The sequence below is a fragment of the Centroberyx affinis genome, unplaced genomic scaffold (genome assembly GCF_046629955.1).
Source record: "Centroberyx affinis isolate AG114_WGS23_722 - 3 ecotype Tasmania unplaced genomic scaffold, CSIRO-AGI_Caff_v1 ptg005116l_1, whole genome shotgun sequence".
Lineage (NCBI taxonomy): Eukaryota > Metazoa > Chordata > Actinopteri > Beryciformes > Berycidae > Centroberyx > Centroberyx affinis.
The window spans coordinates 55,827-70,236 of record NW_027282535.1 but is presented as its reverse complement, the minus strand read 5'-3'; the positions used below and the strand labels follow the sequence as shown (position 1 = coordinate 70,236).

The following is a 14,410-nucleotide window of genomic DNA, read 5'->3' as shown; positions in this document are numbered from 1 at the left end:
TGATTGACTCATCTTGGAAAGAAGCGACCAAATCAGTCGACCGGTACGATCGAGGCGTGCAGAGTTTGTTCCACCAGTCCGTGCGATGTAAACTCCTTTGATGTTTGTATGAAAATACCTCGCCTGGCCTCGTACCTGCGGAGGTCCCGTCTCCGCAGAACTCCTGGGTTGATGTGAAGCTGAAAGTCACGGTGTCCGGCTCCCAGCGTCTCATTTCACAGAGCGACTTCCTGTCTGTTGGAGTTGCCGTTGGCGGCGGGAATGATGACGGCGGCGGCGGCGGCGGCGGTGGCGGGCGCGGTCTTCTTGATGGAGGTGAGGCGGATGTGGGAGGTGCTCTGCAGGTAGCTGGCCTGGCGCTCGGGGCGAGGACCTCGACCACACCACAGCTGGCTGAGGGAGGGGAGGAAAGGCAAGGAGTCAAGTCTAAGTATACTAAAGCAGTGATTCTCAACATTTTTCATATCCAGGACCCCTCATTTAGTCCACATTAGGGACACGGACCCCCATTTGATGAGATTTTGTCTCTCAGGCCCAAATCTGAGAATATTTTTATTATTAGATATGACTTTATCCAGAATTCCATGACTATCGTATAACTATTGTAGGTAGAGAGATAACAGAGAAACTATGACCAAAAGTCATTTCTAATTGTGTTAACTGCTTGTAAATTAAATAATGCTTTTTACAGTTTTTTACAATTGGTTACAAGCATGTCTCGATGCATGTGACTCACTTTTTCAAAACTCTTCACACTGTTAGCACAACAGAAGTCTATGCGGACCAAACTGTGACTGACTCTTGCCTTGTTTTAACACAAAATGCACTGGCTTAACACAAAAGACATTCAATGACCACAGCTTTCAAAATTCTTAAATTCTTTTCTCACTCAAAGTCAACCACCATTTTGCAAATGCCTACATACTCTTTTCAAAACTAAAATTTACACGTTCAAAACCTAATGTACATTCAAGTGGACAGCAATTTGCCATCCCATTCCATTGAAATACATTCAAAATCCTAAAAAAAAAGGTTATGGAGACAAATAGTGAAAAATGATTGATTGAAATTATGTAAATGAGACCAACCACAGGTGATTCCCATCTCAGTCCCATCTCATTACCACCTGTACAGGTGTGATGTGGACGAAAACATGTGGCCAAACGCAGGAGAGTGTGGAGATTTGTATGTGTTTTGTTTTGTTTTATGAGCAAACTAGTACAGTATTGACTTCTGTTTTCCTCACAGCAACTTCCATTTACTCTAGTTAATTTTTGAATTACTTTGTGGCAAAAAAAAACAAAAAACACATTGAAGCTTTTCCTGTTTTCCTGTTGCATTCCTATGACTTGTTCCTGTAGTACATTCTATAAGGAGGTACCATTCTTACTGCATTTTGTAATGGGAACTTTGTTTACTGTAAAATAAGACAATGTACACATTTCTTATACAATTAACAATAACAACAAAAACTATATATACACACAACAAAAAACTAGAGAGCACAAAATGATTTACTACATCAAAGATTGCCATAAAATGACGCATCTACTGTAATGCTACCTGTTGTTAGTGGTTTTTAGGTAATTGTGTTATGAGTGACAAAGTGTTGCTGGTGTTTTGGTAGAATTATTTGATTTTGGTAGTTTTGGTGCATTTTGGGGGTGAAATTAACTGTTGTGCCAAGCTGCGTCTTGGTACAGACAACAGTGTGAAGAGTTTTGAAAAAGTGGACTCAGTATTGAGAAAAGTTTGTAACCAATTGTAAAAAAAACTGTAACAATTCATCAGTTTGCTGTGGACCCCCTGGAACCCCCTCAAGGACCCCTGATGGTCCCCGGACCCCATGTTGACAACCACTGTAGGAAAGGATAATGTGGACAGGGCATCTGCAGGTCCTTGAAAAACTTGAAAAAGTTTGAAATATAAGGCCTTAAAAAAGTATTAAAATGTCTTAAATGCAGAGTTTAGAGGCCTTCATGTTTTTGCACTAGGTAATGACTGTTATGAATAATGAATACAGTCTTTTTGATTAAGAATAATTCAATGCACACAGGTTTGTAAAGCAGAACAACCTTCATACAATATGCAAAACATGTCCTGTTTTCACGGCATCTGCTTTAATAAACAGAATTGGACATCATGTCTGTAAACAATTAATTTCCTGGAGTCTTTTTACTTAAATGGCCATTTAATAGTTCCAGACCTTTCATTTGCTTGTTCAATCTGAAATAGGCAGTTTTGGGTTGCTTTTTGTTCTTAAATTCAATTACAGGTAGCATTGAAAAAGTCTTAAATTTGGCTCTCTGAAACCTGCAGAAACACTGTGCAGCATAAAATAAATAAACACTATACTACACTACATAGAATAGAACATAATTAAATAGAATAGAGTGGAGTAGAATATTAAGAATACAATACATCACAATATAGTACAGTACAGTACAGCTGGCTAATGGATGGGAGGCAAAGTAAGTCCTTTACTTGAACTCAGTCTGCTTTGAAATGCCTGCAGAAGCTCTGAGCAGGTCAACATACAGCTGCTATGTGTAGGTTGTTATTGCAATAAAACCCAAAAGGGTTTTGTTTACTGTGATTATGGGTACAGCAGTATGACAGCACCTAGATCCAGTAGTCTGGCTTTTATACAAATGTGTACTGTGTATGTATGAAAGGTTTTCTCCAAAGTAGTTTACATACATAATAATATGAAACAAGTGAAATATAGATTGCTAACTATAGGTCCCTGGTTACAACAAGAGATGGCATGGCCTTGTTTATTGTTACTTTATGGGAATTATCACGCTTTGACCAATCACAGTCCTTAGTTGAAATTACCCTTTGTATAATGAGAGATAAATCATAAGTCTGGTGAATTATGATTGGTGCTGCATTCTACATACTCATTTTAATTGCTTCCCATAGGCACATTTCATTTTTCCTATCTATTTTCTGCTGCTTTTGGAGTGTCAGGATTTGCCTGCAAATCTGACCCAAATTAGTTGGAGCTATATTAGCTGAGGTTCGGGAGCAGGACCACACCTCAGTCACTCCCCTTCCTGTCGCTTCCCTTTACATACCTCCCCAGCATCATACCTGTCAACATTGGGCTTTGAAAATAAAGGAGATTTTCCGGGATCTCCACCCAACCATAATTTTTACATTATGAAAGGGGTTGGGCGCGTTTTGGGCGCGCTTATATTTCACCGACTTGGCATGCTGGTTGAAATCGTTTTTCCCTCCGTGACCAAAACTAAACTCCATCCTACAAACCTTGCAAAACGCATGGTTGTTTCCCAACATACTTCTGGTCAGGAATGGGAAAATAGTCTCCCAAGTGTCTAAATATCTATATAGATATTTTGCTTTTTTGCTGGCGTCTGATCACTGATTTCGTTCTCCATCTTTCATGCTGTTCACTGACTGAATGAACTCATCTCGTGACTTGTCAAAAAGAAGATGGGACAAGGATGCTGCTTGCTGTTTTTATGCTGCAACCTGCTGCACTGGTGTGGGTATAGCAGGGCTTTGCTGGAATATTATATATCCATATAAGTCTATGGATCTAAGAGAAACAACTTGATTGGGCCAATTAGGATTCTATTCTGTATATCTGTAAAAATAAAAAAGGGAAATACGGGGAGATTTACGGGGAAAAATGACCAAACGGGAGCACGGCGGGAGAGAGGGGGTGAAAATACAGGAGAAACCCGGGAAAAACGGGAGAGTTGACAGGTCTGCCCAGCATACCTGTTCGTTCTTGTTTACCTGCCCCACCCTCCCTCCCCTCTGTCTCTCCCTCTCTCTCCCCCTCTCTCTCCACTCCTCCTCTCTACTACAGGGCCCCCTGGGGGTCTGCTGCCATGCCCGCGGGAGCGAGGGCGGATCCGTCGCCGAAACCTTCCTCCCCACACCGCAGATGATTCGCCTACAATCTCTCCATCCTCCATCATCATTCATATCTGTTAAATAAACATCCTCATTTGCATTCAATTGATGGTGTGGTCCTTGGCTCGTGAAAGCACAAAGCCTGTCCCTGTCGTTTTGTTTTTTGTTTTTTGTTTTTTTTTGGAGTGTGATTGTGCCAGACTTAGCGTGAAGTTTTGAGGATGGTTTCCTTCCTGCTAAGGTGGAATAATGAAAAGTCGCGGGATGTTTAGTCGAAGTGGGAGCACTCAAAAAGAGATTTAGAAAATGACTAGGCCGTGATTACTTCATTTTGCGCTGAAGTTATGGAGTCCATTCACTGTGCAAAATGAAGTACTCACCGCCGAGTCGTTTCCTAAATCTATTTTTGAGTGCTCAGAGCTCTACAATTGATCGGCCTTCTGGAAAGTTTTGATTAGTCTGCTGTTGTATTTTACCATGGTCTATACACAGTGTGCAAAACATTGGCAACACCTTGCTAATATTGAGTAGCGTCACATTTTGGCACGATCCAGGTTTCACTTGTCTGCAGGCTTAACAATCCCTTCCTTATCTGTCTCCTCCCTTCATCTACATCTCTCCTTTAGTGGAGTGAAGTGGATTGAACCAATGAAATCAATAAGGGATCGTAGCTTTCACCTTGATTCACCTGGTCAGCCTGTTTCATGCTAGCCTAAGAGCTGTGGTGGAAAGTAACTAAGTGCATTTACTCAAGTACTGTACTTAAGTACAATTTTGAGGTACTTGTACTTTACTTGAGTATTTCCATTTTATGCTACTTTGTACTTTCTACTACATTTTAGAGGGAAATATTGTACTTTTTACTCCATTACATTTATTTCACAGCTATAGTTACTAGTTACTTTTCAGATCAATATTTTATATTTAAAACATTTGATCATCTTTATAAAATAACTATAAAATAGCATTGTTATAGATTAGACTACCCAAAAGTATAGCTAAATTGTTAAGATTAGCTTCACGTTGACAACTTTAAAATGCTGCTTACATGTACATGTATGTCAATAAATCAGTATTAATATTCCAATAATTTATGAAAAATATAACTCTCTAAATGGGGACAGTTTGCATAATGAGTACGTTTACTTTGATACTCTAAGTACATTTTGCTGCCACTACTGTAATTTTACTTAAGTAAGATTTTGAATGCCTTTTACTTGTAATGGAGTATCTTTACATTATTGTATTGCTACTTTTACTTAAGTAAAAGATCTCAGTATTTCTTCCACCACTGCCTAAGAGCTGTTAGTCCTCACCACAACACAATTTTCTCTTTTTCTCTGAGTGAAACTGCATGCTGGAATTTGCAGCATAATATTTCCTTGCTGGCAAACTTACATACATGCAATTTCAACTGTTAAAAGTGGTTAATCTTCACTAGATGTTTCTATTTGATCTCTGTGCGTATTAGCTAGCTTACTCGTCTCTATTGTGAAAAAAAAATAGGCTAAAAATAAAGTGAGAGACTCGTTATATTGGCAGAATCTGCTTTGTCAAAGTCCTGTCTCGCACCTTTTTTCGCCTATTTACAATTACTGATAAACGTACTATTTGCTTTGTTCCATCTGTTTCCATCTGTTTTCTCTGATCGGATTTCAGTGTTGAAACTGAAACTGAAACGTTTAATAAACATAAAGAAAACAATTCATTAACTTCAAAAACAATTCAGCAGCATGACTAGTTTATTTATATATTGCCAGAATCTGCTTTGTTTGGGTTCCTTTATGTGCTGGAAGTGTGATTTTCAGGCTGTTCCTCCATACAATGGCAGTGAATGGAGAGAGAAAAAAAACACAATTCTCCAGTTTGTGAAAGAGTCACGGAATTTAATCTATTGATTTGTGTACATGGACACGATTTTTCCTTTTTTTTTGTGACACTCAAACTTTTTTCAAAATATTTCAATTGGAAGTATCTTTTGTGCCTGCAACACTTTTTTTTTCTGTCAGTCGGGACTCAGGAAGTAGTGTGACATTGAAATAAAATGGTGGCCAGTCAGGGCATTGTGGTCGGGGTGGCGGATGGGCGAATACGTTTGCCTTCGATGCCAACGACCGGGGTTCGAAGTACATTTCAACCGTAAGCCACATTTAAATTTTCAACGAACATTTTTCTTATTTAACCATGATCAAACCATTTCTCTAACCTTAACCAAGTTGTTTTAGTTGCCTAACCATAACCGTCACACAAGTAGTTTTATTTGCCAAAACTTACGTTTTCAAATTCGTGGTGGAGGAACGTAATTCAGGTCGTGGTGGAGGCATGTTTTTTAGGTTGTGTGCATTTCACGAAAAAAATGGCACAATCGTGTCCATGTACACAAATCAATAGATTCAATTTTCGTGACTATTTCACGAACTGCCGCGAGACCGTGTTGCTCTACCGGAGCAACAGATCACAGAATCACTGATTTTGGGGGTTTTATTATGGAGGAAGAGACACAACCCAAGATACTACCAAAAGTTCATCATCACTTTAAAGGACCAGACCTGTTGAAGTGCCTGCGGAAACTCTCGCTGAGCAGGTAGAGGGCGAAGGGGTTGACGCAGGAGGAGGAGAAGCTGAGGACTCTGGCCAGCAGGGTGATGACGAGGTGGGCCAGAGACAGATCCATCTGGTGGTAGTGGAAGGAGCGGTACATGTAGAGCACGTGGTTGGGGAACCAGCACAGGGCGAACAGGCCCACGAACACCAGCACGATCTTGGCCAGGCGCTTCCTCGTCTCCATCTGGGTGGGGGGGGGAAATACACAAAGAGGGATGATCAGAACCACGAACAGCTGCAGCACGATCTCAGCCAGACTTCATGGGCCGTCCTTCAACCGGAGGAGCTGGATTCAAACCCCCCCGCCTCGCTGAAAGTGTCCTTGGTCAAGACCCTGACCTCTTACATCCCAGGAGGAGGCAAGAGAAAAAAGAGAATTTCCCTACGGGGGGGGATCAATAAACTTCACATTATTATTCTGATTATCTAGGAGGGTGGAGGAGGGTTGAAGGGTGCAGAGTGGAGAGAAGAAAAAGAAAGAGCGTAAAACGAGTAAGAAGAGTCAGAATCACTTTTAAATTGGCAAATAGGTCCGTGACCACCACACGGGGCGCCCGGATCAATCGATTTTCCATAGAGGGACAGTGAGAGAGAGAGAGAGAGTGAGAGAGAGAGAGAGGGGGAGAGACAGAGAGAGAGAGAGAGATAGAGAGAAAGAGGGAGAGAGAGAGAGAGAGAGAGAGACTGATATTTTTGGTTTGAAGCTGCTGTTAGCCATTATTTTGTGCCGATAGTCAATATCCTTAAATTTGACCATTTTCATGCCGATAATTTACATGTATTCCGTATTTCCCTCCAGATTTTCTTTTCTTGTCTGGGTGGAAAAACCTCTGAATCAACAATTAGACCATGATGGGACACTAAAACTCTCCATTGAAACAAATTTGTTTTAAGGGTGAGCAGTTCTTAAAGGCAGGGTGACACCTGTTCAATGGTAGGGGAAACTCTGGAATACTTTACTGCCTTTACATGAAGAATTAATTTACAAAATATATTTTTGAACAATTGAATAAATAAATAAATAAAATGTTCAAAAAAAAAAAGAGAAAATTTCAGATTTTGTAAACTGTTTTTACATAGCTGTGGTCAGGGAGGAACCTCCATAATATCAAAGGCGGATGGCATTTACTTGTTGATATCTGGGATTTAATGAAAGATCAATATCTGCCCAATATATTTATTTTTATTTATTTTTATTTATTCAGGGTGGTCAGTTGAGAGCAGATGCCATCTTCTACAATGACGCCCTGATACAATCCAATAACAACAAAACATCATAACATAAAATAATAATAATAAAAAAAAAAAAAAAAAACGTAGAAAAAATCAATCAATCAATCGATGTGTCATATTGATCTAACTAACAGAGGTTATGGGTTTGATTCCCATTCAGGCATCGAACCAATTTGACTCCCATGCACAAAAAAGCATCCTCCAAATGGCATATGATGAAATGGAGAGAGACAAAAATAGAGATGGATGGATGGATGGGTGAAGAGAGTGGACAGAGTATGGGAGTCATGTATATATATATATATATATATATATAGAGTGCATTTTGTGTACAGTAGAAACAATTTGACCTGGTGACCCTGGTACTTAGAGAGAGATGGTAAGAGGCGTGTGCAAAAGGTCGGCCGTGTCAGTCCTCATGTAGGTCGTCCCTCTCTTCACATAAAACCCTGAACCCTACACACACAAACACGCACATAAAAATGTCAACAATGTTTTCCGAAGTGCTTCTCTGTGTACCTAAGACCTTATGAAAAAGTCAAACACACATCAGACCGTCTAACCTTCGGATTTACGAGCCGGCGGCGGGCTAAGCTGAAGGAGAGTTCTCAGTATCGAGTCTCGCTCCGGGCCGTCGCTCACAGAGGGGCTTGTCAGGAGGGCGGCGAATAAATTATGTACTTGAATTGAGTTTCACACGCTTGTAAGGTACATTATAGATTTAGTGCAGTGGTTCTCAACGTGGGGTCCGGGGACCACCAGGGGGTGCTTCAGGGGGTCCCCAGCAAATTGATGAAGTGTTAAATTTCACCATTATTTCATTTACATTTCATTTACAAGTCACAATTAGAGAATGTAGAAGAAAAGACTATTCTGATCATAGTTTCTCTGTTATCTCTCTACCTACAGTACAGATAGTCATGGAATTATGGACAAAATCATATCTGACAATATTAAAAATATTCTCAGATTTGGGTCCGAGAGACAAAATCTCATCAAATGGGGGTCTGTGGCCCTAATGTGGACTAAATTAGGGGTCCATGATATGAAAAAGGTTGAGAATCACTGTTTTAGTGTATTTGCACAAATGATAAAAACACTGGGAAAGACAAAATAAAAGAATGCAGCCTGTGTGGGTGAGATAAAAAAAAATCCAAAGGGGCTCGAGAGAAAAAAAGAAAGAGAAGAATAAATACAAAAACTGGACATTCCCATGATGCATTCATGTTGTTGACATAATATAATTAGTTATCAATTTGAATGTGATGAGCTGCCTTCATCTCTTTTATTAAGAATGCAGTAGGCTATTGTTAGGCTACCTGGCTTGCTAGCTAACTTTGGAAACTAAACAATTAGCAAACATAGCTTATAGCACATTCCATACACAGAAGTGCAGTTTATTCTACAATGTGATTTATTGTAAGATAACAGAGTATGTGCTGTCATACAGTCATAAAAAAGATTTAACTATATATATATCACCATACATCACTGTATGGCAGCAATCCATGTGAACAAATAGACGAAGAACTCAGAAGTAGCCTAATGCTGCGTTCCAGAGACGTCGGAAAGTTGGAAATTCCCAGCTGGCAGGTCGTAAATACAACCTCTGTGCATTCCAGTTGTCCGGCTCAGGAAAAAAAAAACAGGGAAGAAACATGGATGTCTGCGTAAAATACTGTTTGTTCCCCTAAAATACGTATGTCAATGATGTTTGACAACATTAGCTAGATAATTCGCGTAGAATGTTAGCAACTACATGTGCAGCTTTACATGTTTTGATAGATTCATGGTCATGCAATGCTGAAAATCAAACTAGTGTATTTTGAGGATGTTTAAAGTAATGCTGTGTAGCGTCTACAGTGTTTGCCGCCATGTTGAGCTGACGTCTGCAGCTCAGAAACCTTGGAGCTGACAAAGTCTTGCTTAAGGTTTCTACTTGGTATTCTGACTTGGAGGGCCGTTCCATTGCATTTTCCCTTGTAGGACGTCAGAATCTCCAACTTTCCCACATCTCTGAAACACAGCATAAGTTCTCTCTTCACGTGACGTCATCTAATACAGATTAGAGGGGACGATTTCTAGCTAATGTTTCACAATAAGACTTTCTCAATTAGATTAGGTTTGACTACGGTGACCAGACGTCCCGGGTTGTCCGGGATTGTCCCGGTTTCAAGATGGGTGTCCCGAGTCCCGACAAATATCTGTAAAACACTAAAATGTCCCGGTTTTCAACATTCACTACCAAATTGTCCCGGTTTTCACCACAATTAAAATAATAATAATAGTATTATACTTGTTTTCAGCGCTTACATAGACGTTTATCATGTTCTGTCCCGCTCATTATTACCTAACCCAATCAAAAAACATAAACAATGCACCACATAAACTATGTTTTGGTGGATTTTTGGAGACAAAACAAAACATTTTTGGTTTGCTGAGGCGCTGTCCATGGTGTTGAAATAATTGTCCCCCAACCTGATGAAAACACCTATGGTGCATGCATAAGCGCATACACGTACGCGTGCATGAACGTGCGGGACACTTAAAGGTCCCGGTTTGGGGGTTTGAAAATGTGGTCACCCTAGGTTTGACAGCAGTCAGGAGACAAGTGTCTCACCTTGACTGACCTGGAGCTGGCTCTTAAAGACCACGGCGCGTGCATAAAAATAAACTCGACCAACAGCAAAACTTTCCTGATTACAGAACGGGGATCATCTCCGCTGCAGGCTGGGTGCTGCTGATTTGTGTTTGCTCTGATTTGCTGCCAGCGGTCGGGCCGGGTTTGGCGTTACTCCCAAGATCCTCTTAGGCACCTGCAGCTCCAGCTCACAACTCATCTGGATGGGTGGATTATGGCTATAACTCTATATGTGTGTGTGTGTATGTGTGTGTGTCTGTGTGTCTGTGAGTTTGCTTGCATGCATGTAGCAAATGCCTGTGTGTGCATGCATTTCCAGAGGTATGTATGTACTTTCTTGATTGCATGTGTATGTGCGTGCATGCATCTCTATGTGTGTGTGTGTGTGTGTGTGTGTGTGTGTGTGTGTGTGTGTGTGTGTAGTTGTTTAGTTTCTGTGTCTGTAATTCTGTGTCTTATTGTTTTTATGTCTTCTTGTTTTTTACTGTTTTCTGGTCTTATTTTAACTCTTTTCCTCTTGTGAAGCACTTTGTGACTTTGCTCTGTGAGAGGTGCGATATAAATAAACTTCACTTACTTAAATTTGCATACATGCACGCTTGTCTGTAGCTGCTTCCATTCATGCGCGCAGCTTATGTGTGTGTGTGTACGTGCGCACAGGTGTCTGCGTCTCTCTCTCTCTAATAGAGTTCCTCTCCAACTCTTGGATCATAAATCTTCCCGGTGTTCCCCAGCAGAGCCGCTAAACCCCGACACACGCCGCTGCCTTTGTCATCCAGGAGGAAGCGTGAAAAGCCACCTGGGAGTTGTGGGCTGCCAACTCCAATTAGAGGCAGATCGACATTTGAGCTGACCGCAGTGCAGCTCGTCATATTTCTATTACGCACCAAACTACTGAAAAAAAAAAAAAAAATCCTGAGCCAAACTTTACTTGGCTCATTTGTACGCACAGTATCCTGTCAGCTTTGTAGATAAAATACAGTGGTAAGCAGTTCTAAAAGTCCCCATTTATCCTGCATTTATCACATAATTCTTTCAACATTATACAACCTGGACTCTTAACATCTCAACCAACTAGTTACCAGTCCATTCCTTGTAACTTCCGATGACTGAAAAGAGAGCAAAACCTGATTTTTCCAAACAATTACCTTCTTCTAGACCAGTGATTCTCAACCTTTTTCATATCATGGACCCCAAATTTAGTCCACATTAGAGCCACAGACCCTCATTTGATGAGATTTTGTCTCTCAGACCCAGATCTGAGAATATTTTTATTCTTAGATATGATTTTGTCCAGAATTCCATGACTGTCGGTATTGTAGGTAGAGAGATAACAGAAACTGATCAAAACAGTCATTCAGAAATAATGGTGAAGTTTGATGACTCAACAATTTGCTGTGGACCCCTTGGAACCCCCTCAAGGACCCCTGGTGGTCCCCGGACCCCACGTTGAGAACCACTGTTCTAGACAATAAGACAATCTTCAATTTATATGAATAAGAATGGCAGACATGATTAAAAACAGACAAATATACAGACAAATATAGGGAAAAACATAATATATAAAAGCATCAGCTTAGCAAGAGGGAGAATGCTGAAAAACACTGAAAAGCTGAGATAACAAGTGAGGGGAAATACATGAAAATAAAATAGCTCTGATGCATTTAATAATAAAAGTGTAAGCATGGTAGTGGGTGGGAGGGTTTGTTTGTTTGTGTGTGTGTGTGTGTGTGTGTATGTGTGTGTGTGTTCTAAGAGGAAGAAAATCAGTGTTGTGTTACTGAGGATGATGTGTGTTTTGTACGGCTGTGTGTTTCTCTCACAGAGACAAAGAGGGGGGAAATATGTATTGCGTTACTAAGGGTGTGTGTGTGAGTGTGTTTTGTCACAGAGAAAGAGACAATTACCATTACCCTGTAAGCAAAAATACACACACAAAAACAAGCATCCACTTTAGTTTTTTTTTCCATTTGCATCTCAATAACAGCAGCAGCGGCGGTCGGTAGGTCGCCTTGTTTATTTACCATTTCAGACTGTGATGTAATATTTACTATATGAGCCAAGTTTGCATTATACCAATACATATTATAGATGCAATGATGTAACAGACACGAGGCACTGCCAGCTTTTGAAAAATGGAGATCAAAGCCTGTCTACTGATTGAAAGGTTTTCTTTAAAGTAATATATACTGGACATAAGAATAAAAGTTAGGCCGCTATATGAAGCCGATATCAGCCTGTTATCGTCCTAATTCTAATTTCTTTGCACATTTTATTCATTTAATTGTTTCATGTTCCAGTAAATTAATTCTTCATTTAAAGGCAGTAATGTATCCCAGAGTTTCCCCTTACCATTGAATAGGTGTGGTGGGTCACTCTGCCTTAAAGAGCTGGCAATACTAAAAGAATTTCATTAGTTTCAGTGGAGAGTTTTAGTGTCCCATGATGGTCTAAATGCCGTTTTTCCACCCTGACAAGAAGAAAACTCTGGTGGGAAACTTGTAAAGAATATGTAAAGATGTTGAATATTGTCACAAAATATCGGCTATCAGCAGCTTCAATACAAAGATTTTTTTATCAGTATCGATATCGGACTTCATAACATCATAACAATGAAAAAATACATAAATAGAAAACATGAGAAAACAACAAAGATTGGTTTCCACAAGAGATGAAATAGAAACCATATATCAATTATTAGCAGAATGTAACGCATCTTTGACCAATGAGATGTCTCGGTTCAAACTAGCTGCTGTATAATATATAATACAGTTTATACTAGAGGCAGATGGAGACGCTGTAGCCCAGTGTCACCAAGCCCAAACCCCAGGAAGGAGTCAGAACAGATAGACTTGATTATTATAAGAGGGTTGCTGTGATGTTTTAACCTGTGAGTCACCTGCCAGTGGAAGCCAAGCGATGCCAACAGCGTGCACGCACACACACACACACACACACACACACACATACACACACACTGTTCAAAGTCATTGCCTAGGGCAGCAATAATCCAAACAGAGATGAGCAACATTTTAGCATCCGAAACTTTAACCTCTCCATCACACTTAAAGGATAAATTCGGCTTAGTGCTTAGACCTATTTCTAACTGGAAGACCCGGGTTTCAACCCCATTTATGCACGCATCCGCCCTGCTGAAGTGTCCATGAGCAAGGCACTGAATCCCTACCAGCTCCAGGAAAAGAGGATTTCCCTATGGAGATCGATATAGGATCACATTGTACTTGTCAAATACGTTTCTCACCAGTAGAAGTTGAAGAGAATCTGTTTGTAATGCATCACACTGTGTTGCGATTTATTCTGCCTGTGCGTTCATAATGCATGCGTGAACTAAACCCGATGTTGTTTTGCCCCATTGTTTTTGCTACTGTGTTCATTTCATTGGTAAATCAAAGCTGCACTGAAAATGTATGCTGTAATGCTGTAATTGATAACCACATCTGATCGGTTTAATCTCAGCGTATTTGAGCCTCGGGTTTTTCTGCACAGACTTTTGCAGCAACATAAATGTGATACACATTCAGGGTGATCACAGCATGATGAAAAAAGCAACCGCTCCACTCAAACTCAAACTGGACAGCGTCGGGTAGCCTTGCTTATCGACCATTTCAGACATAGAGTTTAATGTCATTTATAATGTGAGCTGAGTCGGCAGGAGACCCTGCACCCAGGAAGGTAAAACGGGGTCAGAGGAGATATAATCATGTCTGGAATAATGAGGTGTTTGCTGTGATGTTTTAATTTGTGTGACGCCATGCCTTTGCCAGCAGACACACACACACACACAGACACACACACACACACACACACACACACACACAAAAAAATCATCTCTCCACAGTAGCCAACACACAGAAAAAGAAGGGTTCTGCAAGGGTTCTCTGGTTAGGATAGTGGTTCTGTATAAAGAAAGAAGACTAAGAAGCCTATGACTTGTTGAAATGAAAAATAAACTGGCAAATCAGAATAAAGCATCCAGTGTTTTTCTTAAAAGGTTCCTGCAATAATGCTTACGTAATTGGAACC

General features: G+C 40.4%; 1 protein-coding gene across 1 annotated transcript in view; it reads right to left on the bottom strand.

The window, feature by feature from the left end:
• Nucleotides 1-215: 215 nt before the first annotated feature.
• Nucleotides 216-14,410, bottom strand: part of nmbr (neuromedin B receptor) — a 56,912-nt gene continuing 42,717 nt past the window's right edge. Inside the window, 2 exon segments of the mRNA XM_071546078.1 lie at nucleotides 216-393; nucleotides 6,438-6,676. Coding sequence (XP_071402179.1) covers nucleotides 216-393; nucleotides 6,438-6,676 — 417 coding nt within the window.